Source organism: Camellia sinensis, unplaced genomic scaffold (assembly GCF_055761805.1).
Source record: "Camellia sinensis isolate YWXY unplaced genomic scaffold, ASM5576180v1 Unanchor1, whole genome shotgun sequence".
Taxonomy (NCBI): Eukaryota; Viridiplantae; Streptophyta; class Magnoliopsida; order Ericales; family Theaceae; genus Camellia; species Camellia sinensis.
In genome coordinates, this window is record NW_028128987.1 from 12,747,416 (window position 1) to 12,774,877 (window position 27,462).

The window sequence follows — 27,462 nt, forward strand, 5'->3', positions numbered from 1 at the left end:
TGCAAATGATGAATGACAGTTGCATTTATGAGAAATGCAAAAGCCCATGCACGTTTTAAGACGTAGGTAAAATGCCTTAATCCACTAATATCAAAAAGTATTGGGTATATTAGTGCGGGGGGTAATGTTGGCTACATATTTTGTATAAGCCAATTACAGTTCGACACGTGGCAAGATGAAGGCAACACGAGAAGGCAATTTAAGTCTTCAATCATGATCACACATGTGGTAGTTATTATTGGTTTTTGTAGATCTGCGTAGTACTGGATCAACAAAGAGATGCAAAGTGATGTGGCTTCAACGGTTACTCACATTTAAATTCAAAATCAGGAGGGAAGCCTAATTGCAGGTATTGGCATAATGGAGCTAACTATAAGTAGGGCTGCAAATGAACAGAGCCGTTCATGAACAGGCTTGAGCTCGGCTCGGTAAGAGCTCGTTCGAACTCGGTTCGTTAAATTTTTTCTACGTTCGAGCTCGAGCTCGTTAAATTTTTAATAAACAAGTCCAAACATTCTAAAGCTCGGCTCGTAAGCTCGGCTCGTTAGCTGGCTTGTTTAATATTTATTATTTATATATTAAATAATATAAAAATATGTATAAAAAATAAGAGAAATATGCTATTTATATATTTAAAAAATATAAATGTAAATAATAGTTAACTATAGATAGTACATTTACATAATAGTGATAGTAGATATTATTTTAGTAAAATATGGACTTTTTTTTAGTATGTTTATATATATTGTATATATAATTGTATAATCAAAGTTTTAATTGTAACTTTAGTCTCACATGTAGGTATGAATTTATAATTTTTTTTGGCTCATTAAGGCTCGTGAACAGGTTCGAGCTTGAGTCGAGCCTAAGCCAACTCGGCTCGAGCTCGGTTCATTAATTTTTTATTCAGCTCAAGCTCGAGCTCGAGCTCGTTAAAATCTTAATAAACAAGCCCAAACATACTAAAGCTCGGCTCGGCTCGGCTCGTTTGCAGCCCTAACTATAAGGCAACATGATCAGCGATCATAGAGGAGCGGTTCGACGGTTAGAAGTGCAGTTCGATGGTTATCTTTGAGAAGTATAAATAGCAGAGAAGGCCCAGAAAAGTCCCTGACTCAGATCCATAAAACCAGTTTTATTCTACTATATTTTCTTTACAGTTTTACATTTCTTGTTCTTTACATTTCTGTACTTCAAATTCTTGCACTGCACTTCGTTCGTAGGAGTAGTTTCAAGTAGATTGTTGTTGTAAACCTCTACGAGGCTGAATTGGATCATTGTAAATCTTTTATTTTTACTTAATGAAATGCTGCAATTGTTCTTTATTTGATCATTGTCAGTTAATTCTCCTAAGCAAAGCCACAGTAGAAGTCCTCTTCATTGAGGCTGAAAGAACTAAAACACAATCGTTTGATAATTGGTTGGCAATTAATATTCTGTAGGACTGATTGATCCTTACTGGCATGCTCACAATTACAAAAATAACCTTCGAAAGTCAAAAAAGCCAACAGTAATTTTACAAAATACGATTTTAAAAGCGGCTCCCACCAATTTACAATATGTTCTACATGTTTAGTCTTCACATTTTTTGGTTTTTGCTTTTGAATTTATAAGTTCTATTTATTTGATAACTTTTTACACTTTTAATTTTTTTTCATAGCTAAATATTTTAAATAACCCCCCAAATTTTAATAATGAAAATCGAAGGAACATATGAATTTTACATAATAATTTGCACTATAAAACTAATAAATATTTTTTACATTAAGTTTAAATATAAAAATTCTTCTAATAAAATTTTACTTTACCCCTCATCGAGGTTAAGCCGACCTTGGATGTGAGACAAAAATTATTCACTTTTTGATTGAGACAAAAGGTCTATATATTCTATGTCTCATTCTCTTTGTGCATGTTGAATAGTTTCTCAATAATTTTTTGGATAAAATTTATTTTACCTCTTGTTTGAGATCAGAATACTTTTCCTGTTTATGGTTCAAATGTGGCCAGCAAGTCACATATGATTTTGAATCAAAGTGCAATCGTTAACACCGTTAACTATACATGTGAAATGATTGTAATACCCTCAAACCCTATATATTTTTTGTTATTTTCTTTTTCTCCTCTCTCATATACATAATTTATAATATCTAACATTAATTTAATAAAATTACAATTAATTATAAATTCTTAATTATTTATTATAATTATTAGCTTTTTATTATTTTAGATAAGAATTAATTCTAAATATTTAATTATTTATTGTAATTCTTGACTTTTTAATCTAATTTTAATTTAATTATATTTTAGATCAATTATTAATTATTATTTATTTTATATTTTTATTTAATTATATTTTAAATAAACCCTTAATTATATTTTACATTTTAGATTAACCCTTTATTTTATTGTATTCTATTTTAATTATAATTTTAGGATTGGAGAAAATTTGGATAAAATTTTCTTTTTATTGCATTAATTTCACTTATTTTTTTTCAAAAAACTAAACCTACTCTAAAAAATGGTGTATGAAACACTATCTATTAGTTTAGATAGAAAAACTAATTGTGATACTTTTAGTCCAAAACTATAGGGAGATTTTCTGGTTATATTTGAACTATAGAGAATTAAAGTATTCCAGTACCAATTCACGAATGAACCAAACCAAACCAAGCCAAGCCTTAAGTCCCATCAAATGGGGTCGGCTACAGGAATCCTTCTTCTCCAGGCGGCCCTATCAAAGGCCATTGCATTAGTCAAATTAAGTAGATTCATATCTCTATTTAAAACGCTAGTCAACGTTAATCTAGGCCTACCCCGTCCCCTAACACTTCCATCTACCGTTACAGCATCGCATCTCTTCACTACTGCCTCTGTTAGTCTCCGTTGAACATGACCAAACCATCTCAAATGATTCTCTCTCAACTTATCTTCTATCGGTGCTACTCCTACCCATTCCCGAATACACTCATTCCTAATCCTGTCTTGTCTAGTCTTACTACACATCTACCTTAGCGTCCTCATCTCAGCCACACTCATCTTATCTACATGTTATTTCTTGGTTGCCCAACACTCCGTCCCATATAACATAGCTGGTCTAATAGCCGTTCTATAAAACTTACCTTTTAGTCCAGTGGGTATTCGTTTATCACACAATACCACAGACGCATTTCTCCACTTACACCATCCCGCCCTAATCCTATGGGCCACATCTGCATCAATCTCTCCCGCTGTTATGATAATCGACCCTAGATAACGAAAATGTTCACTCTTAGACAATTCTTGGTTCTCAATCTTCACTTCTCCTCTGCTTTCATTGTTATTGTTACTAAATTTACACTCCATGTATTCTTTCTTAGTTCTGCTTATTCGGAATCCTCTAGATTCAAGAGCTTTCTCCAAATCTCTAACTTTGTGTTAACTCCTTCTCTAGTCTCATCCATTAGCACAATATCGTCTGCAAAAAGCATGCACCATGGCACGTCATCTTGAATATTTATCATCAACTCGTCCATAACTAAAGCAAAAAGATAAGGACTTAAGGTAGATCCTTGGTGTAACCCTACAATGATAGGAAATTCATTTGTCTTTCCAGCTGGTGATCTAATAGTGGTCACCACCCCTTCATACATGTCCCTAATCACGTCAATGTAACCTTTGGTCACTCATTTCTTCTCTAACACCCACCATATTATATCCCGGGGCACTCTGTCATATGCTTTCTCAAGGTCGATAAACACCATATGAATGTCTCTTTTCTTTTCTTTATACTTTTCTATTACTCTCCTCAAAAGATAGATCGCTTCCATTGTTGACCTACTAGGCATAAACTCAAATTGATTCTCTAACACCTCTGTTATATCTCGCAATCGGCGTTCCATCACCCTCTCCCACACTTTCATTATATGACACATTAGCTTGATTCCTCTATAGTTGTTACAATTCTGGACATCACCTTTATTCTTATAGATTGAAACTAAAATACTTTTCCTCCACTCATTTGGTATGTTCCTAGTTAACAAAATTTTGCTAAACAACCTAGTCAACCAACCAACTCCTTTTTATCCAAACACTTCCAAGCTTCAATAGGGATATCATCGGGTCCTAAAGCCTTATTTGATTTCATCTTCTTAAGTGCAATTTCCACTTCAAAGTTCCTAATCCTGCGATAGAACCTATAATCTTGGTTTATCGTATTACTGGCTATTTATTCCCTTATTGTCGTACCTTCATGTTCCTCATTTAATAGTTTCTCAAAATAATTCTTCCATCTTTCCTTAATCTCATCATCCTTCACCAATACCTTAGAATCCTCACTCTTGATGCACTTTACTTGATTAAAATCTCTTATTTTCCTCTCCTGTATCTTAGCAAGTTTGTATACCCTCTTCTCTCCCTCCTTACTATCTAGTTTAGTGTATAGGTCATCATATACTTTCAACTTGGTCTCTCTCACTACTTTCTTGGCTCCACTCTAGTAAGGTGCTATTCAGTAGTGGTAGGCCCTGATCTAGGCCAATCTCGACGATCCATATTGTTCAACATGTAGAACTCCGTCGAGTATATTATTCCTGTAAAAAATCATATTGATCAGATATCGATAGTCATTTGATCAGATCACATTTCTGTCATAAATTTATTTTAAAACTTATACTTACTAATGTGATATGATTAAATGTCTATCGATATCAAATCGAAATGATTTTTTGATGGGATAAGATGAAATGTCCATTGAATGATTTGAATGATCGAGATGGATTTGAATCAAGGCCCACCACTATATTGAATAACATTCTCCAATCTCATGCCGGAATAGAGAGGAACCAAATCCAATTTCTTTTACCGAATAGATACATTAGGCACCATACATAACAGCAATGTTAGGTATCATGAAAAATCTTTCATGAAAATAATCATGAAAGTTTTGTGACTCTTGAATTACACTTAAAATAAAGTACCACACACTAATCAAGGTAATCCAAGGATCATAACTCTTTCATGATCATTTTCATGAAATTTTTTTCATGATCTCTAACTTTTCTCCCATACATAATAGTTACGCCACCCACAACACAGAATATACACAAAAAAGGACAGAGAAAAGATTAAAAAAAAAGTTACATATAATCACATTTTTATCTCATTTTTCTCATTAGAAGATATGAGTCAGTGAATTTCATATACATTTATGAATATAGATCTTACTGTTAGTAGTGAAAAAATTAGACAAAAAAATGAGATTATGAATAACATTACTTTATATAAAAAAAACAAAAAAACAAAAAAACAAAAAAAAAAAAGAAGGGAAAAAAAAAAAGAAAAAGAAAAACAGGGAGCCTGCTAGATTTTCTATATAAACTGGATTTAGTGGTGATGCAAAACAGTGGCATCTTTACATTCCACCCAGTCATGTCTTTTCACACACTATAGCTTCTTTCATCTTCTTATTGGAGGAGAGAAGAGAGACCATCTTCTGAAAATCTAAACAATGGGTGGTTCATTTTTTAACAGAATCTTAGTACCTTCCTCTTCTGCTGACCCATGTTCAAGGGCTTGTAGGGTTGCCCTTCTGATTTGTTGTTGTTTGTCGGTTTTGGTCGAGTCGTCTCTGGGATCCAAAACCAGGCATTTCAAATGGGAAGTTGAGTACATGTACTGGTCTCCCGACTGTGTCGAGGGTGTGGTGTTGGGGATCAATGGGCAGTTTCCGGGGCCAACTATCCGCGCTCGAGCGGGAGACATTGTTAATGTTGAACTTAAAAACAAGCTTACTACTGAAGGAGTTGTCATTCACTGGCATGGTATCAGACAGGTTGCTCTCTCTCTCTCTCTCTCTCTCTCTCTTCGGTAAAAAAGAAATTTTATTGATGAAAATTGATGTACAAATGATACTAAGACACTCTCTGTATCTATCTTTTTGTATGTTGTAATTTTGATTTCATTCACATTGTTATGGAGTCGTTTGTTCTTTCTTCTTAATTGGTAATGTTTGTGTGTGTGTTTTTGCAGCAAGGAACACCATGGGCTGATGGAACTGCATCCATTTCACAATGTGTTATTAACCCAGGAGAAACCTTTGTCTATAGATTCAAAGTTGAGAGGGTAACTAAACTCTCTCTTCTCTCTCTCACTCTCATATTAATGGGAAATTATTTAATATTTTTGGAGTATTGCCCTTTTTCATTTACATGTTAGATACCATCAATTATCTCTTATAACTCTTAATACAAAAGTGAGGAGTCTTATAGTTCAGGCCAATAATTAGTATTTTGAAATATCACCTAGTAATGTTACAAGAGTATTAAATAATTTCCCCATATGAATACATATATCTTTGAAGTGAGGATCTCATCTTTAACTTTTAAATGATCACGAGGGACACTTAATTAATAACGTGAGGGGTGACTTCCAATTTGAATTAATAAAGTAGTGTCAACTTATTGTGATAATCTAACTATATATAGTACTTACTAATATCTTTCCGTGTGGTAAAAAAAAAATTATGCATATAAGAGAAAATTACGTATGATTGGAGTTGGTTTAAAAAATTTCTTGGCTAGTTTAAAATTTTCTTCGTTTATCATCTATTTCATCAAAAATATTAAACTTTAAAAATTCTATTAAATATTTATATGAGTGTGGGTGGTATGAATTCCATACTCATGTTAGTATTAAGTAAAAATTTTAGTAAAAGTTTTTTTTATCCCTAATATTTCTCCTATTTTAGTAGTTGATGTTGTCCGTGCTTGAGGTTGGTGATTTGCTCCTTTTTGGAGCCATCGTCCTTGGCTACTTGATTTTATTTGGGCTTGGTTTTGCTTAGTGCTAACCTTGTTGGTTATCCTTAGGCACCGTTTCGGAAGATGGTTTGAGAGTTTTTTTGGTTATTTTAATAACAAAAGATAAAATATGTTATTTTAGTCACAACAAATAAAATATCACATCTAACCCATAATCATTACACTCTTCTCTCACAAAAAAAAAAAATCAAAAAAATCAAAAAATCAAAAAGTCATTTCCAAACTAAGCTTTTTAGCCCAGACTAAAATAGTCAAAAAAATCAAAAAGTCAAAAAGCCAACCCACTTCCCAAACGAAGCCTAAGTCTTTTTTTCATTGATGAGTTTTACTGTTGAAAAAAATATAAAAGTTCAATTTTTAGATTTAATGATATATAAAAAAGGTGATTGACTGATGGTTAAAAAAGATATAAGAGATAGAGTTGCTTTAAATATTTTAATAAACTTCCACATTATATATTGAGTTTGAAAAATAAGTCTAACTTTTAAATTAGAGTAACACTATTGTTGTATTGATTGTACTATTTTATTCATCAATAAATTTTATTTTAGCCGTTTAAAAAAAAAAGGAAAAAAAAAACTCACTTATTTAAAACTGTCATGCATTTTTTATTTCTAAAAAAAATCATTGCTTGTTTTCATTTTTCAGAAAACGCTTTTCAAAAAATTCTATTTTTTTATTTTTCGTGTTTTTTTTTACTGAATTTTTTTTAATATTTTAAGTAATTTTTTTACTTTTTAGACACACCTAACACAAATACACCTAAAAAATAAAAAAAATGTAAATAAAATCTTTTAAAAATTCACTAAATACCAAAAATATAAAAAAATACAAGAATTTAGTACATTTTTTGTATTTTTATGTATTTATTAAATTTTTAAAATATTTTTTCACAAAATTTTTATTTTTTAGATATATCTAACTAAGATATATCTAAAAAAGTAAAAAAAAAATATTTAAAATTTAAAAAATATTCACTAAAAACAAAAGAATACGAAAACCAAAAAACTCAATTTTTAAAAAATTTAATCCAAAAAACTCAAACCAAACAGACTGAATATTTTTTTTTTTCTTCATATATTACATTTACTAGATAGGTATTGTGTAAATCAAAAAAATGTTGCCCACTACGCAGAACACGGTCTTTCGCTACACTCACCTGTGACTCCGTTTTAATTGCACTCTCTATGATAATGTGTATACTCTTTTAGTATATATAAACACATATTTTGTAATGGTTAGTATGTTTTAACTTGCACAACATACATTATAAAAGGGTAATGATACATCCTATTAAAAGTAGTGTTCTAAAGCATCAATAATGAGTTGGTAAGCATTTAAAAAAAAAAAAAAAAAAAACACAAGCAGTAAGTCTCGTTCATTATCACATCATTAGTGATGTTTTTAAAACACCACTTTTAATAGTCTCAAACATTATTGTTATAAAAAGTAGAATAATACTTAAGATCTCCACAATTTATGATCCCACAACTCACAATTAATTGATTTGTAATCACCCATTTATTTATATTTTTCCTCTCTCTCTCCTCCCTCTCTCTCACAAAAAGTGTGGCGTGCTGGTGGTGCTCAAGGTCTCTAACACCTCTGTAAAAAGTATAAAAACTTTTAAAAAGATAGCACATCGTATCCAACAGTAACACGACACAAACACGATATGACACTTTGTGGGATGGAATATGTGCTTACTCCAAGCAAAACTGCAACCCCAAAACATCCAACTTAGCCGTTTGGTTGTAGTTTCTTTAGCATCCTTGGGCATCTTCTTTTCGATTTTTTTGGGGTGAAGTGAAGCGTTTGGCTGACAAGCTAAATTAATCGATAAAAAAATATAAAATAAAATAAAATAAAAGTAAATAAAAGCTGCTTTTTATAAGCTGCATTTTGGGCCCAACTACTGATTTTGGAGAAAATGAAGCGTCATGGTTAACTTTTTTTTTTTTTTTTTTTCTTTTTCCTATTTTTGAAACCTGATAACTAGGTACTACATACAATTTTGTATTATTGCTAAGCACATTAACAAATTTTCTAGGTAGGACAGATATATACACCCTAGTACTTATTTTGGAGAAAATGAAATGTCATGGCTAACTTTTGCTTTTTTCTTTCTCTAATTTTCTTTTTTCTTATTTTTGAAACCTAATGAGTAGAGAGTAGGTCCTATACAATTTTTACTTTTTGCTACGTACACACATATATGTTTTTTTTAATACATACGAGGATGGACCAGGGGGCATGAGGGGGCAATGGCCCCTTAGGATATCAAAAATCTTCTTTACTATATAATAGTATTAGTTAATAATTATCTCCAAATTGTATGGACTCGCCCTATTATGTTTTTTTTTTTAATTTTTTTTTATTTAAAAACTTTTAAGTAGTCACCCCTCTAAAGTTTGGAAAAATTTAAGTGGCCACTCCACTCTATCTATGGAACATGAGTGTTGAAATATGAAATTAAAAGTTTTGGACAATTTAACAGGGAAATTTTTTTTTCTCATACCAATTGACTTGATAAAATTTGTTGAGAAAGACATAGTTTGGGATTTTAATTTGATTTTATCATAGATGTCATGATAACAAAAAGATTGTCGAGCACAACTCAAGATATCTCAGTTTAGTGAATAGATTATTTTACGGTTGTTATTTTCATAACTTAACATGGATACAAGAAAACATACTTAGTCATATATATTTTTGTGTTATTTTTTCACTTTTTATATTTGTATAAATTATTATTGTAGTCAGTGGCGAAGGGAGCATGTGACCAAGGGGGTCACGTGCCCCCCTTGAATTTTGGAAATTTTTTTTTTACAAACATAAAGAAAATATTTTAAATAAAAAATTACAAAAATATTATTAGAGTGAAATGTCAATGACATTTTAAAAATTATGAAAACAATAATGATTGTTTTGATTGAAAATGAAGAGACTATTATAAATAAACCATATTAGCTATAAAATTTTTGAATGTAAAGGCGATGCCATTATTAGAGATATGCAAATATAAGTAATCTCACTATAAAGATATGAAATTTATTAGATTGTTAGTTACATTTGACATGTGAAGTTCACTCTTTACGAGTTTATTTACCATTAGTGGGTGATATCACATACCAATGATGATGTGGTATTACCATTATATTGAATTTTTAATCAAATTTTGTATCAAAAAATAATTTATCATTATATAATTTATTTTAAGGCTTATATCCATATTTTTTTTGTATTGTCCTTGATACACTAGTTACAAATAACATTCAGCTTGTTTGTTTCCAGTTTTCAGAAAATAGTTTTTCCGAAAATTTACTTTTTTATTTTTTGTATTTTAATGTTTTGAATGAATTTTTTTAATATTTTAAGCAATTTTTTTAATTTTTAAACACACATAATATAAATACACTTAAAAAGTATAATATTTGTGAAAAAAATATTTAAAAAACACATTAAATACCAAAAAATACAAAAAAACAAAAAAACAAAAATTTAGTATATTTTTTGTATTTTCGTGTATTTATTAATTATTTAAAATATTTTTTTACAAATATTTTACTATTTAGATACATCTAAGTAAGGTGTATATAAAAAAGTAAAAAAATTACTTAAAATTCAAAAAAATATTCACTAAAAACAAAAAAATACGAAATATAAAAAAATTCAATTTTCAAAAAACTGAATTTAGAAAACTAAAACCAAACACACTAATTTTTTTTTTTTTGATGTTTCTTGAAATCAATCGTAAAAACTTAGGTGAAATATTTTTGTAAAAATTATTGTAATTAATAAATGCCCCCTTTAATTTAATTTTCTAGCTCCGCCACTAATTGTAGTCCTTATTAATATATATGTTTATCCCTCTATGTCTGAATCATGGATCTGTCCCTCAATACAAATAATGTACTCCAAGATACAAATGATTATGCATATCACGTTTATTGTTTTTTCCATTTTTGATGAATGTGAATTTCAATGTTTTGTGAGAAAATGAGTTTTAAAATTAATTTTTATCGGTTTAATTGCATTGTTTAATATTTCTTTATCTCCCTATCTAAAATCATATATTTAGGACTATAATTATATATATATATATATATATATATAAACTTCACAAATTTACCTTTTCTGGTGAGGTAAAAGGTGATGTAACTTTTATAATTGTAAGGATTCAATGTATAATTTTAAAGTTAAGTTACCCCCTTAACTTTATATGATGTTTTATTGCGCATGATTTCTCATCTTTTCCATTTTTCTTGATTTTATCTTTCGTGAAAGTCAACAAGAAATCAACTTTTTTGACATCTTAACCAAACACACAAGAAAAGAGTGATTGAGATGACTTCTATCTTAAAAAAGAAAAGTAATGCTAAATTAGTAACCAAACACACAAGAAAAGAGTGATTGAGATGACTTCTATCTTAAAAAAGAAAAGTAATGCTAAATTAGTAAAAGTATTAGTGAGTATATATATATTTTACAAAATATATATACATATGTATATATAAATAATGTGACAATCTCATATTCCTAAATAAGGCCAAGTTTGGGAAGACTAAAAAAGTGTATTTTTTGTCTTTTTAGACTAAAAAATTGAGGTTGAAAATATGGATGTTTGGGTTAACTTTTTGACTTTTTATTGAAAAATGTGTAGTAAAAAATTGTAAAAATTGATTTGTAGGAAGAAATTTGAATTGGGAGTTGTGCAGCCGTAATTGTTGACTTTTGGTGAATAGTGTTAACTTTTTAACTTTTTGAGTAACTTTCTGACTTTTTGACTTTTTTTAAAGTCCCCAAACTTGGCCTAAGTATTATTTTAATAATGTTTTGTTGATATAGAAATTTTATATAAAAATTTTTTTGGGTGATAAATTCAAAGAGGGAAGCTAATGGGACATTAGAACAATGTCAAATTTTCTTTTGAGGTCAAAAAGAGAAGGGTTTTTTTTTTTTTGTACTTATGGCAAAAATGATATTTATAACAATTTTAACTTTATATGTATATATATATTTTATTTGCAGCTTCTCTCTTTATTCTTAAAATTAGAAAAAGTTGTCGGTGATTGACATTGAAAATGAATAAATAAATGACATATGAACAAATATATAGGAATATTAGAGATTATAGACTATCGGTCCAAAAGTTTTAAAATTAAACTTCAACCCGAGTTTATATATATATATATATATATAAATATTATTAGTACTAAAAAAACATACATGATTTTGGAGATTTTAATTGAATGGGGAGAATATGTGTGTTCGTATGTAGGCGGGAACATATTTTTACCATGGACACTATGGGATGCAAAGATCAGCAGGGTTATATGGGTCATTGATAGTTGACGTGGCAAAGGGAGAGAAAGAGCCATTCCATTACGATGGAGAGTTTAACATACTATTGAGTGATTGGTGGCACGAAAGCGTTCATGAACAAGAGCTCGGCCTCTCTTCCAAGCCATTTCGTTGGATTGGTGAACCCCAGGTAACATTAACTAATTTATTAGTTAATGCATTTTTAATTAATTAAATAATTTTAAAAACTTATATGCAACCATTGGCTTGTCTCATCTTCAATTCTCTAAGATGGCTACACTGTTTAGTTCAGGCCATGAGTTCCTCGTGAATTCTATTTTGATAATTTAATTGATTAATTTTTAGGATAATTACAAAACAATCTTAGAGTTTGAGCTTTTTAATAAAATAAAGTTTAAATTTTTTAATTTTATCAATTTAAATTCTAATATTTTAATTTATTTTTAATATAAATTATTTGTCTATTTTTGTTAAGTAAAATCGACGAAAAAAAGTAACTTGATTATTAAACTTAATGTAGATATAAAATATAATTTTCATTGAGCTTAATGACTAATATCTATTTTTTTTTTATCGATTTTATCTAACCAAAATAGTCAAATAGTTTAAATTGAAAACAAATAAAAAATTTAAGATCTAAATTGATAAAATAAAAAATTTAAAATTTATTTTGTTATAAGGATTAACTCCTCAGATTTTTTATTTTTATTTTTTACTTCTCTATGATTGACTTTTCACCTATAAAAAATTAAATTATTTCAATATTTTTAGCAATACTTTCCAAATTCCAATATTTGTAGCCATGTTCTTTTTGAAATATCATTTTCAACGTGCATTATATTCAACTAATTTGATTTGATCACACTGCCAAAAAAAAATTTGTTTGGTTGAATTTTCATAATTTATTTGTAAATATTTTTCAAAAACTTACAAGAGTTATAGTTCGACCAAAACAAACATTAAAAAAATTTATTTTCATGCCAAAAAATGAGAATCATATTTTTTTGATCCGAAAAAATGAGAATCATATGAAAATACTAAACTAATTTCTTAAAATTTTTCAAAAACAAAAATCTTATACACACATATATATATATATATATATATATATTACTTTTATTTATCTATTTTATTATTATAAAAACTGATAAGCCCAATCATGTAGGGAAATTCTATGTGGAGTGCAACATATATTCTTGTTTTAGTTATGATTGATTGTCATATTAGTTATAATAATATTTAAGTTATAAATAAGAGTTTCTTAGTCATACTTTATATGATGTTTGGTTATGATTATTTTTTTTTTAGTTACAATTCTTATAAAATTGAGTTATGACATTTAAATAATTAAATTTATAAATATTATAAATTACATATTTTAAGAATGTGTACTATAATATTATCCAATCATGTACATCAAAGCACATAAGCATAATCTTTGGATATTCAACATAAATAAACCACAAATATATATCACAAAGAAAAAGTAAACTTTAATTGGACAGTCAAATTCTAGCCGACCAAATCAATGGATATGCATCCTTTCTATTACATCGATAAAATGAAATGTCATTTCATATTAATAATTATGAAAAAATTTACACCGACATAGTTTAGTTTTAAATTTTTAAAAAAAAAATCAAAGAGATTTTGAAATTTAAATTGTCATAATAATTAAAGAATAATTGATTTTAAATTTTAATAATATGTTACAATTTTATATATTAAAATGTAATAAAGAATATCTAAATCTAATTTAATATATTGTCTACCAGTCATTCACTCACTTAACGTTGATTAAGAACCTGTAATGTCAAAAAAGAATTTAAAATTTTAGTACAGTACATATATTTTTTTACAAATATATCAACATTGGTAACCATCTTTTTTAAGAAGTGGTTATCATTTTGTTATTGTCTTGTCTTAGAAGCCTTTTGAATTTGTTTTTCGTGTTTTTTTTTTTCTAATAATCTTTTTGACCACTTCGATGAGCAATGACAATTTTGTAAACTTAGAAATTTGGTTAAAAGTTAAAAATTGATTTTTAACCTATTTCGGATCACATTACGTCTCTATATTTATATATATATATATATATTTTTAAAAAGTCAAAAAATCAATTTTTAACTAATTTTCCAAAATATATCTTCTGTTTTATATTTTGACAACAGACAATTATCATTCATATATTTATGAAAGTTTATCATTTTTAACATTATTTAATTATTAATCAACATCCTAGTTTCAATTGGGAACGGGTAACAAATTAGTTTATTGACTAAAAAAAAAGAGCTCATTTTGATGAATAAAAAATAAATCACTTTGCACATTTATTTCTCCAAAAAAAATAAAAAAAATAAAATCCTTAACCACTTTAAAAATTAATAAAATGTCTAAACATCATGAATATACCAACTGGATTAACTTTGTTTAATATGAAATTTTTATTGACTTATTTTTAACCTATAATCTAACTTTTTAACAAATTTTTAAAGAATAGTTTATTTTACTTTTTATTGGTAAATTACACTGCCTTCTCTTAAAATTTGAAAAAAATACATAAGTCCCACAAGGTTACATCATTATATCAGACTTATTTTAAAATTTTAATTCCCATAAAATTTAGTAATTTTTCATTAGTAATTCTTTAGTCATATGGACGGAAAAAATATTGTTATTATTATTCTTTTTATATTAAAATATATATTTTATCTTATATATATATATATACTCTCATGTCTTTACACTAACTATCTATCTTTATATCTATCTATCGTCTATCTATACTATTATTAAATGAAGATTAGACTTGGTGTTCAACCCTTCACGTCATGCCACGTGTAAGTTTTTTCTAATCTAAAATAAAAAGTTATAGATAGACATAGAGAAGTGACGATTAGACTTGGTGCCTAAACCTTCACGTCATGCCATATGACAGTTTTTTTTAGCCTAAAATAAAAAGTTACCGATAGAGATAGAGAAAGTTTGAATTCAAGGCTTTGGATTTCATTAAAACACTCTTACCACTTAGGCAACATAAATATTATGATATCAATTTTTTTTATTATTTATTTATATTCTTACTTATTTGAATTATTGTGCCACTAGTTTATATTAATTTATCTCTCTTTAATTTTATTAAAAGAAAAGTGAATATAATTTTGTTAAAATTATTATATATTTTAAAAAAATTTAAGAAGATTAATTAATGTATTTGGTTTCAATTTTCTAAAAATTAAGTCTTTTATTTTTCGTATTTTTTTTTATTTTTAGTAAATATTTTTTAAATTTTAATTTTTTTTTTACTTTTTTAAATGTACCTTACTTAGATGTATCTAAAAAGTACAATATTTGTGAGAAAAATATTTTAAAAAATTAATAAATATGCAAAAATATGAAAAATATACTGATTTTTTTTTTTGTATTTTTGATATTTAGTAAATTTTTTAAAGATTTTTTTTACAAAATTTATATTTTTTAAGTATATTTATGTTAAATATGTCTAAATATTAAAAAAAAATACAAAAAAAAAATTCTAAAAAAAAATTCTTCCAACCAAAACCAAGCAGTGTGAATACAATTTACTTTATCTTTGAAAGTACTGTCACGTGACATTTTATTTTTGGTTGAGTGACTGTTTTACTGTAAAGTGACTTTCTCCTCGTTTGATTCAGACTTTGCTGATGAATGGTAGAGGACAGTACAATTGTTCTCTAGCTGCGCATTATAGCAATTCTTCATCCAGTCAGTACATGTTTAGGGGTAACGAACAGTGCGCACCCCAGATCCTCCGAGTGCGTCCAAACAAAATCTACAGGCTCAGGGTTACCAGCTCCACCTCACTCGCATCTCTCAACTTGCAAATTTCGGTAACAAAATTACCATGTTGTGCACATACACTCTTATATTTACACACACATTATACATAATAGATAAAATTATATTTCCAAGCTAGTAATTTAACATGGTATCCAAGTAATAATAAATTCAACATAAGTTGACTCGCTTATAAAAGAATCGGGTATTAATTGATGGTTAGCAATTCAATAATGCATACATTTTAAGAAATAATTGCATATCCTATACATATATATTTTTTTAATTAATTAATAAAAAGTAATTACAAATATGATAATCATTACATCCGATTAGACAATTAAAGTCTAACAATATACTTAAAAAGCCAACATTTACAAAGTTCAACTACTATCGTTAGCCAGAATTTAAAAAGAAACAAATTATGTACAACTTTCATAACGAGGAAGAAAAATATCGACAAAGAAATTTCTCTTCATAAGAGTGTAATCTGCAACCTTATACCATAAAATGGTGCTGCACAACTATTAGACTTATTCTATACAAGTGTATAATTATGTAGATATGTGTTGAAATTAGTCTTATTGGATGCTTCAAATAAAACTAATAGGTATACCGATTTCTTATGAAAATTTAAAAATATAAAAACATATATAAATTAGATTTGTGATAATTTAAAATGAATTTGAATCTCACATTAATTTTTTAAATATATTTTGAAATTAGAATTTGGTAATAATATTAGAGTACTTATGAATAATATCAGAAATTTCTTTCTTCCTTCATGGACACTTCACACTCACATTGGAATGAGTTGTCTGCTCTCACAATCATTTTTTCCGACCTTGTTTAGGAATAGATTATTTTAACAATTTTTAATTTTTATAAAAAAAATATGTAAAAAAATAAAAAAAAATAATATAATAACTTTTTAATTTTTTAATTAAAATTAAAAGTTACCAAACGAGATGTTAGACTGTATTCAGATGCATCTATTCATATGTGAGAATAATCTTTTGCAAGTGGACATAATTCCAAACCCAAATGGAATTTTGAGTTTGTGACCGTTTTCATTTTGTATTAAAAAAATCGACAATGTTAGGTAGCTCAAATTTTTGTGGTTCAAATGGCTCAAATCTGTCAAAACGACGTAGTTTTGACAGATTTTGAGTGTAAAACGACGTCGTTTTGACAGATTTGAGCCATTTGAGCTACAAAAATTTGAGTTACCAAATATTTTTCTAAAAAAATATAAAATATAGTTACAGTACATGCTGACCCACCAGTACTAGCCATTATGACTAGTCACCAGGACCCTAATGGCTGGTGGATGAGAAGAAAAAAAAATCATTTTAGTGTGAAATTTAAAAAATAATTATAAATAAATAATAAAATTTACAAATATTAATATTTTTTTTCAAATTATCACTAGTGGTAATTTTTTCCCAATATATATATATATATTATTTAGTAAAAAGTGAGATAAATATTTATTAAAATGTGAGAATTTTTTTGAGGTCTAAGTTTTATGTTTTTTATTAAAAAAAAAATACTTTTTATGTGTTTATAATCATTTTTAACTATATGTACTGATTAATAATTTTTCCCAAAAAATCTCCATCTCAATGTCATTGGGCCACACTGCTCCACTTCATTGCCTCGAAGCTTCTATTCTCTACTTTTTGATATTGGACAAATTGCCTCACAACAAAAGCATAGAATACAAAAAAAGAAGGGTCCTAATAATGGACAACAACACTACTATCATAGCCTTCTAGAGATTAAGTGAGAGTTACTTGATATTTTTATGTATTATATATGTGCATATATATTTGTATGTAAGTTGGGTGTGGAAAAGCTAACATGAGTATTGATAATGAAGTTGTGAAATTGCATAGCATAAAGAAAGCATCACAAAGACATCTTAATAATTTCATAAAGAGCAAAAACAAAAGAAGGGAGAAGATACTATGGTGTAAGAAACTTTGCAATTATTCTGTTTTGTTTTCATAAAGTTAACTAATGGAATATATCCCTCGCACATGACATCTCAGCCATTGATTAGTGTAGTCCCTGTCCAAACTTAAGGTGGGCAATAATCTTACCACTACTAATTAAAAGGTCTTTTGAATCCATTTTTTTGAGTTGGCATTAGTGTAGTCACCGTCTAAACTTTAGGTGGGCAATAAAATTACCACTACTAATTAAAGGGCCTTTTGAGTCGATTTTTTTGAGTTGGCCGATTTTGTTGTTGCAAAAGTTAGTTTTTTTGTGACGGCCCGGAGTTACTGATGCACATACGAAACTTTAGCGTTGACTGACACAAAAATTAATATTTTGTAGCATTACTTGAGTCGGTTGAATTTATTGATGCAAAAGATAGACCTTTTGAGTCGACAAACCCGTCCCGATGCAAAAAATTAGACCTTTTTGTATCGACAACTAATGTCGTGGCAACAAAAATATTTTTTATACTCAAGATATATATATATATATATATACACTTGATTATATTTAATAAACATATTTGTTCATACATATACTTTTATATTAATATTGAGTGCATAGACTATAAATAATATATATCTCATTTAGAATCAGAAGAAATATTGTGGTGCAGTGGGCTAAGTGTGGTATGTTGGGTTCAAGTTACCCAGATGAAACCAGTTTGAATCTTGGGAGCCTCAATGAGGAAATTATGGATTAGATTTTTTAAAACATTTAACCACTTTCTACGTCAGAAACTTGTTGTTCAAATTGTGAAATTAATTAAATAGATTTATGAAGAAATTAAAATTATATACCAAGAACATATGCTGATAATTACAACTAAATTTCAACAGAAATACACAAACAATAAAATGATAAAGAAACCAAACCGAAGCCTGCATGGTAGCAGTTTCCTTAAAACAGATTTCGCTGCCTCACGGGTTGAGTGCTTGAGGAATCCCGGCGTCTGTCTCCCGGGATACGACGGTCAAAAACCAGCTGCGGCAGAAGCATTCTCTATCTAGCCTAGCGAACAAAAACAGTGGCAGCACTCTCTCACAATAGGAACTTTTTGGCAAACTGACTAAAGAATGGAAGAAACAATTTCTGTGTTGGAGACTTGACAGGAGGGTCTCAATTTATACATGTATAGGGGAGAGAGAAGAAGCCTCCAGCCTTTATGGCTGGTTACTAATGCATCATTAACTTTTGCAATAAAGGCAGGAGTTACAAACCCTATTAATGCACTATTAAACTCTGCAATAAAGGCAAAAGTTACAAACTCCATTAACTCTTTCATGAAGCTAACTTCATGGGGCAATTTTTCATTCAATTTTCAATAGTTTTGGCTATACTATTTGTGGTGTAAAGATCTCATTGCAAAGTATTTAGACCCACTTGGACCCAACACAATAGATGGTTGGGACCCACTTTAATATTTAATTAAAGTCACAAAAAAACTATTTTTTCCAACAATTCCTCACATGAATAAAAATTGACCGAAAGACTCAACAAATGGACATCGTTCAACAATAATGACTCGAAGAGAGGGTGCAATGAACTAACCCTGACATCAGAGAAGGTAGCTTTTGGCCTTGAACCTCTCCCATTGAAAACCTATCGAGTTTACTGGCTGATCAGTGAATAAGACATCTTGAACTGCTCTGCCGTTTATGTAAACTGAGACAATAGATCTCACACGGGAATTACTTCTACCACCATTCTGTTCTCACTGGTGTGCCCTGTGTGGCCCTAGGCACTAGCCTGGTTCAGCGAGTGGTTTCAAAGAATTTTGGCCTGCCCAATTCTTCTAGAAGCGGCCCCACTTCAAACTCACATAGGTGACTCTACTTGAGTATCCTGCGATACTCAGCTCAACAGCTTAACACACTAGAGTCATTAAAAGCTCAGCTTAACCTCTACACTTGCAGGTATCATTGATAGAAGGAATGGCTGGAGGTTTAACCTCCTCAGTGACATACCACCGTTACACGTAATTAGGTTGTCCCATTGAACCTAGATCTTGGGATCTCCAGTCAATTAATTAGGTTGGATTTCCATTCCGGTAACTTCTAAAGGCCTTAACCCCATTCCTTTTGACGACGTTTCGACTAACACTCGATTTAACCCTTTGGTTAGCGGATCTGTAATGTTGTCCTTAGACTTTACATAGTCTATAGAGACAACTCCATTCGAGAGTAGTTGTCGTATGGAATTATGTCTACGACGGATATGTCTAGACTTTTCATTATACATAATACTCTGTGTCCTACCAATTGCAGATTGACTATCACAATGAATACAAATAGCTAGCACAGGTTTAGACCAACGTGAAATATCTTCAAAGAAATGGCGTAGCCATTCAGCTTCTTCTGTTGCCTTATCTAAAGCAATAAACTCTGATTCTATCATTGATCTAGATGTACACGTTTGCTTGGAAGATTTCCAAGACACGGTTACCCCACCAAGAGTGAACACATATCCACTAGTGGACTTTGAGTCCTTTATATCTGATATCCAATTTGCATCACTATAGCCTTCAAGCACTGCTGGATATCGAGTATAATGCAGCCCATAATCCCGAGTGTAGCGTAAATACCTTAACACCCGCACAATGCCCTTCCAATGAGAAGCATCGGGATTACTTGTGTATTTACTAAGCCTGCTAACTGAGTAAGCTATATCTGGCCTAGTACAACTCATCAGATACATTAAACTTTCAATTACCCGAGAATATTCTAACTGAGAGACACTTTCTTTATTATTCTTGGTAAAATGTAGACTTAAGTCTACAGGTGTCGATGACACACTCGTATCTGATCCACTAAACTTCTCAAGTATCTTATCAACATAATGAGACTGAGATAGTACAATTCCGCTAGAGATTCTGGTAATCTTAATTCCCTGAATAACATTTGCAATGCCCATATCCTTCATGTTAAACTTAGAGTTTAACAACTTTTTGGCAGTTTTGATCATTTCATCGTTACTACTTATAATGAGCATATCATCAACATATAGATACAAAATGACATAACCTCTGTCAGCGTCTTTGACATAAATACACTTGTCACATTCGTTGATTCTAAACCCATTTAACAACATTACGTTGTCAAACTTCTCATGCCATTGTTTAGGCGCTTGCTTCAAACCATACAAAGATTTGACAAGTTTATAGACTTTCTTGCTTTTTCCTGGAGCTGAAAACCCTTCAGGTTGCTCCATGTAGATTTCTTTATTCAAATTCCCATTTAAGAAAGCTGTCTTTACATCCATCTGGTGTATTTCTAGATTACGCAATGCTGCTATCGCAATCACCATGCGAATGGATGTTATCCTAGTTACAGGTGAGTACGTATCAAAGTAATCCAGGCCTTCTCGTTGCTTGTACCTTTTGATAACGAGCCTCACCTTATACTTGTCAATTGACCCATCGGCCTTCATCTTTTTTTTAAAAATCCATTTGCAGCCTAAAGGCTCGCAACCTGGAGGTAAATCTACCAACTCCTAGGTGTGGTTCTGTAAGATGGAGTCAATCTCACTTTTGATTGCTTCTTTCCATAAAGGACTCTCAGGAGAAGTCACAGCTTCGTGAAAAGTTTGAGGTTCGTTCTCAACCATATAAGTCAAGAAGTCTAGACCAAAAGATTTGGATATCCTAGCCCTTTTACTCTTTCTAGGCTCATCTAAAACCTCAATTTGATCATCACCTTGATCATCAACATGATCATCATCACTAGCAAGCTCATCAAATTGCTCCAAAGACCTTGGAACCCCTTCATGTGTTTGGCAAGGAAAAATGTCTTCAAAGAAACATGCATTCCTTGACTCCATGATGGTATTCCTGTGTATGTCTGGAATTTCAGACTTATGTACAAGAAACCGATATGCACTACTATTATGTGCATAACTAATGAATATACAATCCACAGATTTCGGGCCTATCCTAACCCGTTTGGGTGTAGGAATTGCCACTTTTGCAAGACACCCCCATATTTGTAAGAATTTATACGAAGGCTTAACATTTTTCCATAACTCATATGGCGTCTTGTCCACTTTCTTCTAGGGTACTTTATTCAGAATATAATTTGCAGAGAGAATTGTTTCCCCCCACATGTTCTGTGGCAATCCAGAACTTATCAACATTGCATTCATCATTTCCTTTAGCGTCATATTCTTCCGTTCAGCAACCCCATTTGATTGAGGAGAATAAGGCGCCGTGGTTTGGTAGATAATCCCAGATTGAGCACAAATCTCAATAAACGGTGATTCATACTCACCACCACGATCACTTCATAAAGCCTTAATCTTGCGGCCTAATTGATTTTCAACTTCATTTTTATAAAGAATAAACTTGTCAATAGCCTCATCTTTGCTTTTGAGCAAATAGACATAGTAATACTTAGTGCAATCATCAACCAAAGTGATGAAGTATTTATTGCCACCACGTGATTGTATAAACTTTAAGTCACACACATCACTATGCACTAAGTCCAATGGCTCTAAACTTCTTTTAACAGAATGAAACGAAGATTTTGTCAACTTCGCTTCAACACAAGTCTCACACTTGTGTTTTGGATTAATCTTAAAACATGATATGTGATCTAACTTGATTAATCTACGTGAAGATTCAAATTTCACATGTCCTAGTCTACCATGCCACAAATTGGAAGACTCAAGCATGTAAGCAGAAGAAGTTGCATCTTTATTCATCTTTGGGATAACAGTTATTACATTGAGTTTGAACATACCCCCCAACATATAACCCTTACCCACATACACTTCGTTCTTGGTCAAAACGACCTTGTCGGACTCAAAAACAATGCGAAAACCATGTTTGCTGAGAAGAGACCCTGAGACAAGATTCTTACGAATGTCCGGAACATACAGGACTTCGTTCAAGGTTAGCTCCTTTCCTAACGTCAACTTCAGGACCACCTTTCCTTTCCCCTCAACAATCAAGGTAGCAGAGTTTCCCATAAACAACTTCTCACCGTTTGTAACCGGCTCGAAAGTTGCAAATAGCTTCTTCTCGGAGCAGATGTGGCGTGTAGCCCCAGTATCAATTCACCATTCTCTTGGGTTTGAACCCGCCAGATTTACCTCAGAGACAACGGCAGACAAGTGCATATCATCCTCCTCATTAGAGTGCTCTTATAAATCTGCCATATGAGCATGATGTTTAGTCTTTGCGGCAGTCACTAGCCTGATGCCCCTCGCTACCACAGTTATAACACTTCCCAAAGAACCGATAACTTGGTTTCGGTGGCTTGTAAGCCGGCTTCTTTGCAACACCACCTCTAGGCCCCAACTTAGCCCTTGTTTACAGGGGGCTTCTTTCTTATCTCAGAAGATTTTCCATGCTCAATGACATTGGCTTTTACTGAGGAGGTACTTCCTCATTTCTTTCTATTATCCTCCTCAATCCGGAGTCGGACAACCAACTCTTCAACTGACATTTCCTTGCGCCTGTGCTTCAAGTACTTCTTGAAATCCTTCCAACCATTGGGAAGTTTCTCAATGATCACAGCAACTTGGAATGACTTGTTCAAAGGCATCCCCTCAGCATGAATTTCATGCAAGATCACTTGAAACTCTTGGACTTGGCTCATCACAGTTTTTGAATCTATCATTTTAAAATCAAGGAACCGGCCAACCACAAATTTCTTTGCCCCGGCATCCTTAGTCTTGTACTTTTTGTCCAGAGATTCCCATAACTCTTTTGCTGAGCTCTTGGAACAAAACACACTATAGAGTGAGTCTGCCAAGTTATGAAACACATAGTTCCGGCAAAGATAGTCTGTCTGCTTCCATGTGTCAAGCGCCATGACTTTCTGCCTATCAGGCTCATTCTCTGCCACGGCTAGAGGATCCTCGCTCAGAACCTTTGCAAGGTTTAGCGTGGTCAAGTAAAACAGTATCTTCTGCTGCCATCTCTTAAAGTTTTCCCCAGTAAACTTTTCTGGGCGCTCATGGTGACTAAGCGGTCCTCCCGGAACAGCTGAAGTAACGCTAGGGTTGACCACAGAGGTCACAACAGTAGGGGTTGACAACCCAGTTGCCCCGGGGTTCAGATCGCCACCAACATTAGCAGTAGCAGCAGCATCAGTGATAGTTGTCATTTTTGAAAATTACACCAGAATATCACTTCTGTGTTCCAGAAATTAAACTTAACCCTTAGAAAATGCCTTAGATGAAAAGTTAATTCAAAATTAGTCTCACCACAAAAACCTAGAATCGAACATGGTCAAGAAAGTTCCTAGGAATACTGGATAGGTCACATCAGTCCCACTTAAAACCCAGTTAATCTTTTGACAAAACTTTTAAGAGCATGTTGGCTCCTAGTCCGTGATAAACAATTTTAAGAATTAAATTTTCTTAGGGATGAACTAGGTTAAAACAAACCAAGGTCCAAAACTTTTACAAGCAATGTAAAATAATTGCTATAACGATATAAGTAAATAAAACTTGCTACTACAAATTGGTAAACAAACTAACTATATCTCAAGTAAACATGCTTTAAACATTTAAATAAAATAGCCAATCCATAAGGATTCTCTTTAGTCCAAAAGCCTTTCCACGCTTAGGTATGCCTACAAAGAGAGTTAGTAGCAAACGACAACATAATATAAAGCAACTAATCTAAAGCAATTGTACATACAATCAAATATTATTTAACCTTCTAGCAAATCATAGAATAGCAAAATAACTAAGGAATTAAGATACTGTACAAGTTACAAAACCTTATAACTTCTACATTAAATTAAAAATTAATTGCCATAAATTATATAAGAATTTAATTCACAATAACCATGTAAATAAATATAGGCAAGTTACACAAATTTTATAACTCCAAAGAACTACACTTAATTCAAGCTTTAATTCATCTAATTAAATCATACACTATTCATGGAAATAAAACCACACATTACAAATCTTAAAAATTATATAAGAATTATTAAATAATAAATATGGAGATAACTTATGTGCATAACTCTAGAAAACTAGAAGCAATTTCACATGCAAATTAGATAGTAAAGCTAGAAGCATGCAAAATCAAAATATACATATGCAACATTAGTCAAATAGGATGAAACCAAATAAGTAGCATGCAGTTTATGTAAATAATTTGAATTGTTTATATGTAATAAACTAATAACCAAGCACTTCAAGTATATAACCATTTAACAATTAACATGCAAAAAATTCTAAAGATTAAATCATAATCTAGTCTAGAAAATAATAAGCATGTAACAAATTAAAACCTAAAATAGAATTAGCATGTCAAAATTGCAAAATCCATAAATTATATTTTATAACCTTAAAATTCATGCAAACCATAGAAGGGGAATGATGAACCATACTCATAAAATAAGATCCGATTAATACAATTAAGTATACAAATTATGATAGAGTATTTTAATTAAACTAAGTAATTAGAGAATCACATTGCATAATTTACAATCATTGAAATAGGGAGCAATTCCGCAACAGTTCTTAGTAATATTATACAAGTGTCTATATAAATCTATTCGATCAATTTCATAGAAAAAAAATATATATATATCGAAATCTATTTTAAGCTTGTTGTTCAAATTGCGAAATTAATTAAATAGATTTATGAAGAAATCAAAATTATATACCAAGAACATATGCTGATAATTGCAACTAAATTTTAACATAAATACACAAACAATAAAATGATAAAGAAACCAAATCGAAGCCTGCATGGTAGCAGTTTCCTTAAAACAGATTTCGTCGCCTCACGGGTCGAGTGCTTAAGGAATTCCGGCGTCTGTCTCCCAGGATACGACGGTCAAAAACCAGCTACGGCAGAAGCACTCTCTGTCTAGCTTAGCGAACAAAAACAGTGGCAGCACTCTCTCACAATAGGAACTTTCTGGCAAACTGACTAAAGAATGAAAGAAACAATTTATGTGTTGGAGACTTGACAGGAGGGTCTCAATTTATACATGTATAAGGGAGAGAGGAGAAACCTCCAGCCTTTATGGCTGGTTACTAATGCATCATTAACCTTTGCAATAAAGACAGGAGTTATAAACCCTATTAATGCACTATTAAACTCTACAACAAAGACAGAAGTTACAAATCCCATTAACTCTTTTATAAAGCTAACTTCATGGGGCAATTTTTCATTCAATTTTCAATGATTTTGGCTATACTATTTGTGGTGTAAAGATCTCATTGCAAAGTATTTAGACCCACTTGGACCCAACACAATAGATGGTTGGGACCCACTTTAATATTTAATTAAAGTCACCAAAAAACCATTTTTTCCAACAAAACTTACCGTCTCAAAAAATTGAAACTTTTTGTGTCGGCATCTTGCCCACTCAAAACCTTTTGCGACCTGACCATTTTCGTCCCTTGAGTTGCTGTCGCAGCGCCGTCGCAAAAACTTTTTCCGTTGACAAATATACTATTTGTGATGGCACGCTACCGATTCAAAAATCTTTTTTTTTACTCATATCATATTTTTATATCATACGGTTGTTTTGGAAATTAATTTTTTTTAATTTTTTTTATAAAAAAGATGTATAAAACAATAGAAAGAGAAATTAGCATTTTTTATGATAACGTTTTGACAAATATAATGAATTTTAAAATAAACCTTATTATTATTATTTTTTAATTAATGAAAATTAATTATTAGTTATTAAATTAACTCTTGACTATAATTGAACCCCTAAAATTTTTCTTGCTAACACCAGTTGTTTCTATGCTACTAGGTCCCAAGGCTATGGACTAATAATCATTTAACTTGTCAACATAAGTATAATGGATTCCATCATTAATATTATGTATCTCAATACAATCTGATAATTAAATTGACATATTAAATAATAAAATAAATAAGTAAAAATAAATTTCATTTTGAGATTAGCCATTAATTCAGAGGTGAAACTTACAAAAATTTAAGTATATATATATAGATATAATTATATGAGTGATTTTTGTGTTATTAATTTTTTTTTTCCCGTATATATAATTATGAGTAGTTGACAAGCTGGAGCATGGGTAAAAAAGTCACACGGACATGGTGGCTTTAGTGAAGTGTTGTGAAGGAATTAGGGCCCAGTGGATGATGGGTTTAGTGTCGGGGATTGATGATTTGAATTGTTTTTATTGTAAATTTTTTTGAATAAGTAATTTATTAAAAAAATTAAGTTAATTAAATATTTAAAATCATAATATGATTTTGATAACAAATTATTTATTTTTTAAAAGACAATTAGGATACGATCATGTGGGTTCAATCAATTTGATTTTCTTAAAAAAATGATTGGGTTTTCATTTTTGTGTCATCTTCGAATGAGACAGGTTAGTTTGATGCGTTTTACATTTGCTGTGGGGACATATTTTTTGAGTACTAATACGTGGTTAAGGTGATGCCGACGTGTCAGCCGATGTGCCATGTGTCCTGGTCATGACGCCGAGGTGATCTCGGCGAGGCCGATGTTACCTCCGAAGATATCGGAATCCGAGATAAGCGGATAAGGCACAAGAGTCCTAG

General features: G+C 30.6%; 1 protein-coding gene across 1 annotated transcript in view; it reads left to right on the forward strand.

The window, feature by feature from the left end:
* The first annotated feature begins 5,369 nt into the window (after positions 1-5,369).
* Positions 5,370-27,462, forward strand: part of LOC114283398 (L-ascorbate oxidase) — a 37,813-nt gene continuing 15,720 nt past the window's right edge. The window contains exons 1-4 of the mRNA XM_028226198.2: positions 5,370-5,809; positions 6,007-6,099; positions 12,079-12,291; positions 15,797-15,991. Coding sequence (XP_028081999.2) covers positions 5,486-5,809; positions 6,007-6,099; positions 12,079-12,291; positions 15,797-15,991 — 825 coding nt within the window. The 5' untranslated portion in view covers positions 5,370-5,485. The remainder of the gene's footprint in view (positions 5,810-6,006; positions 6,100-12,078; positions 12,292-15,796; positions 15,992-27,462) is intronic.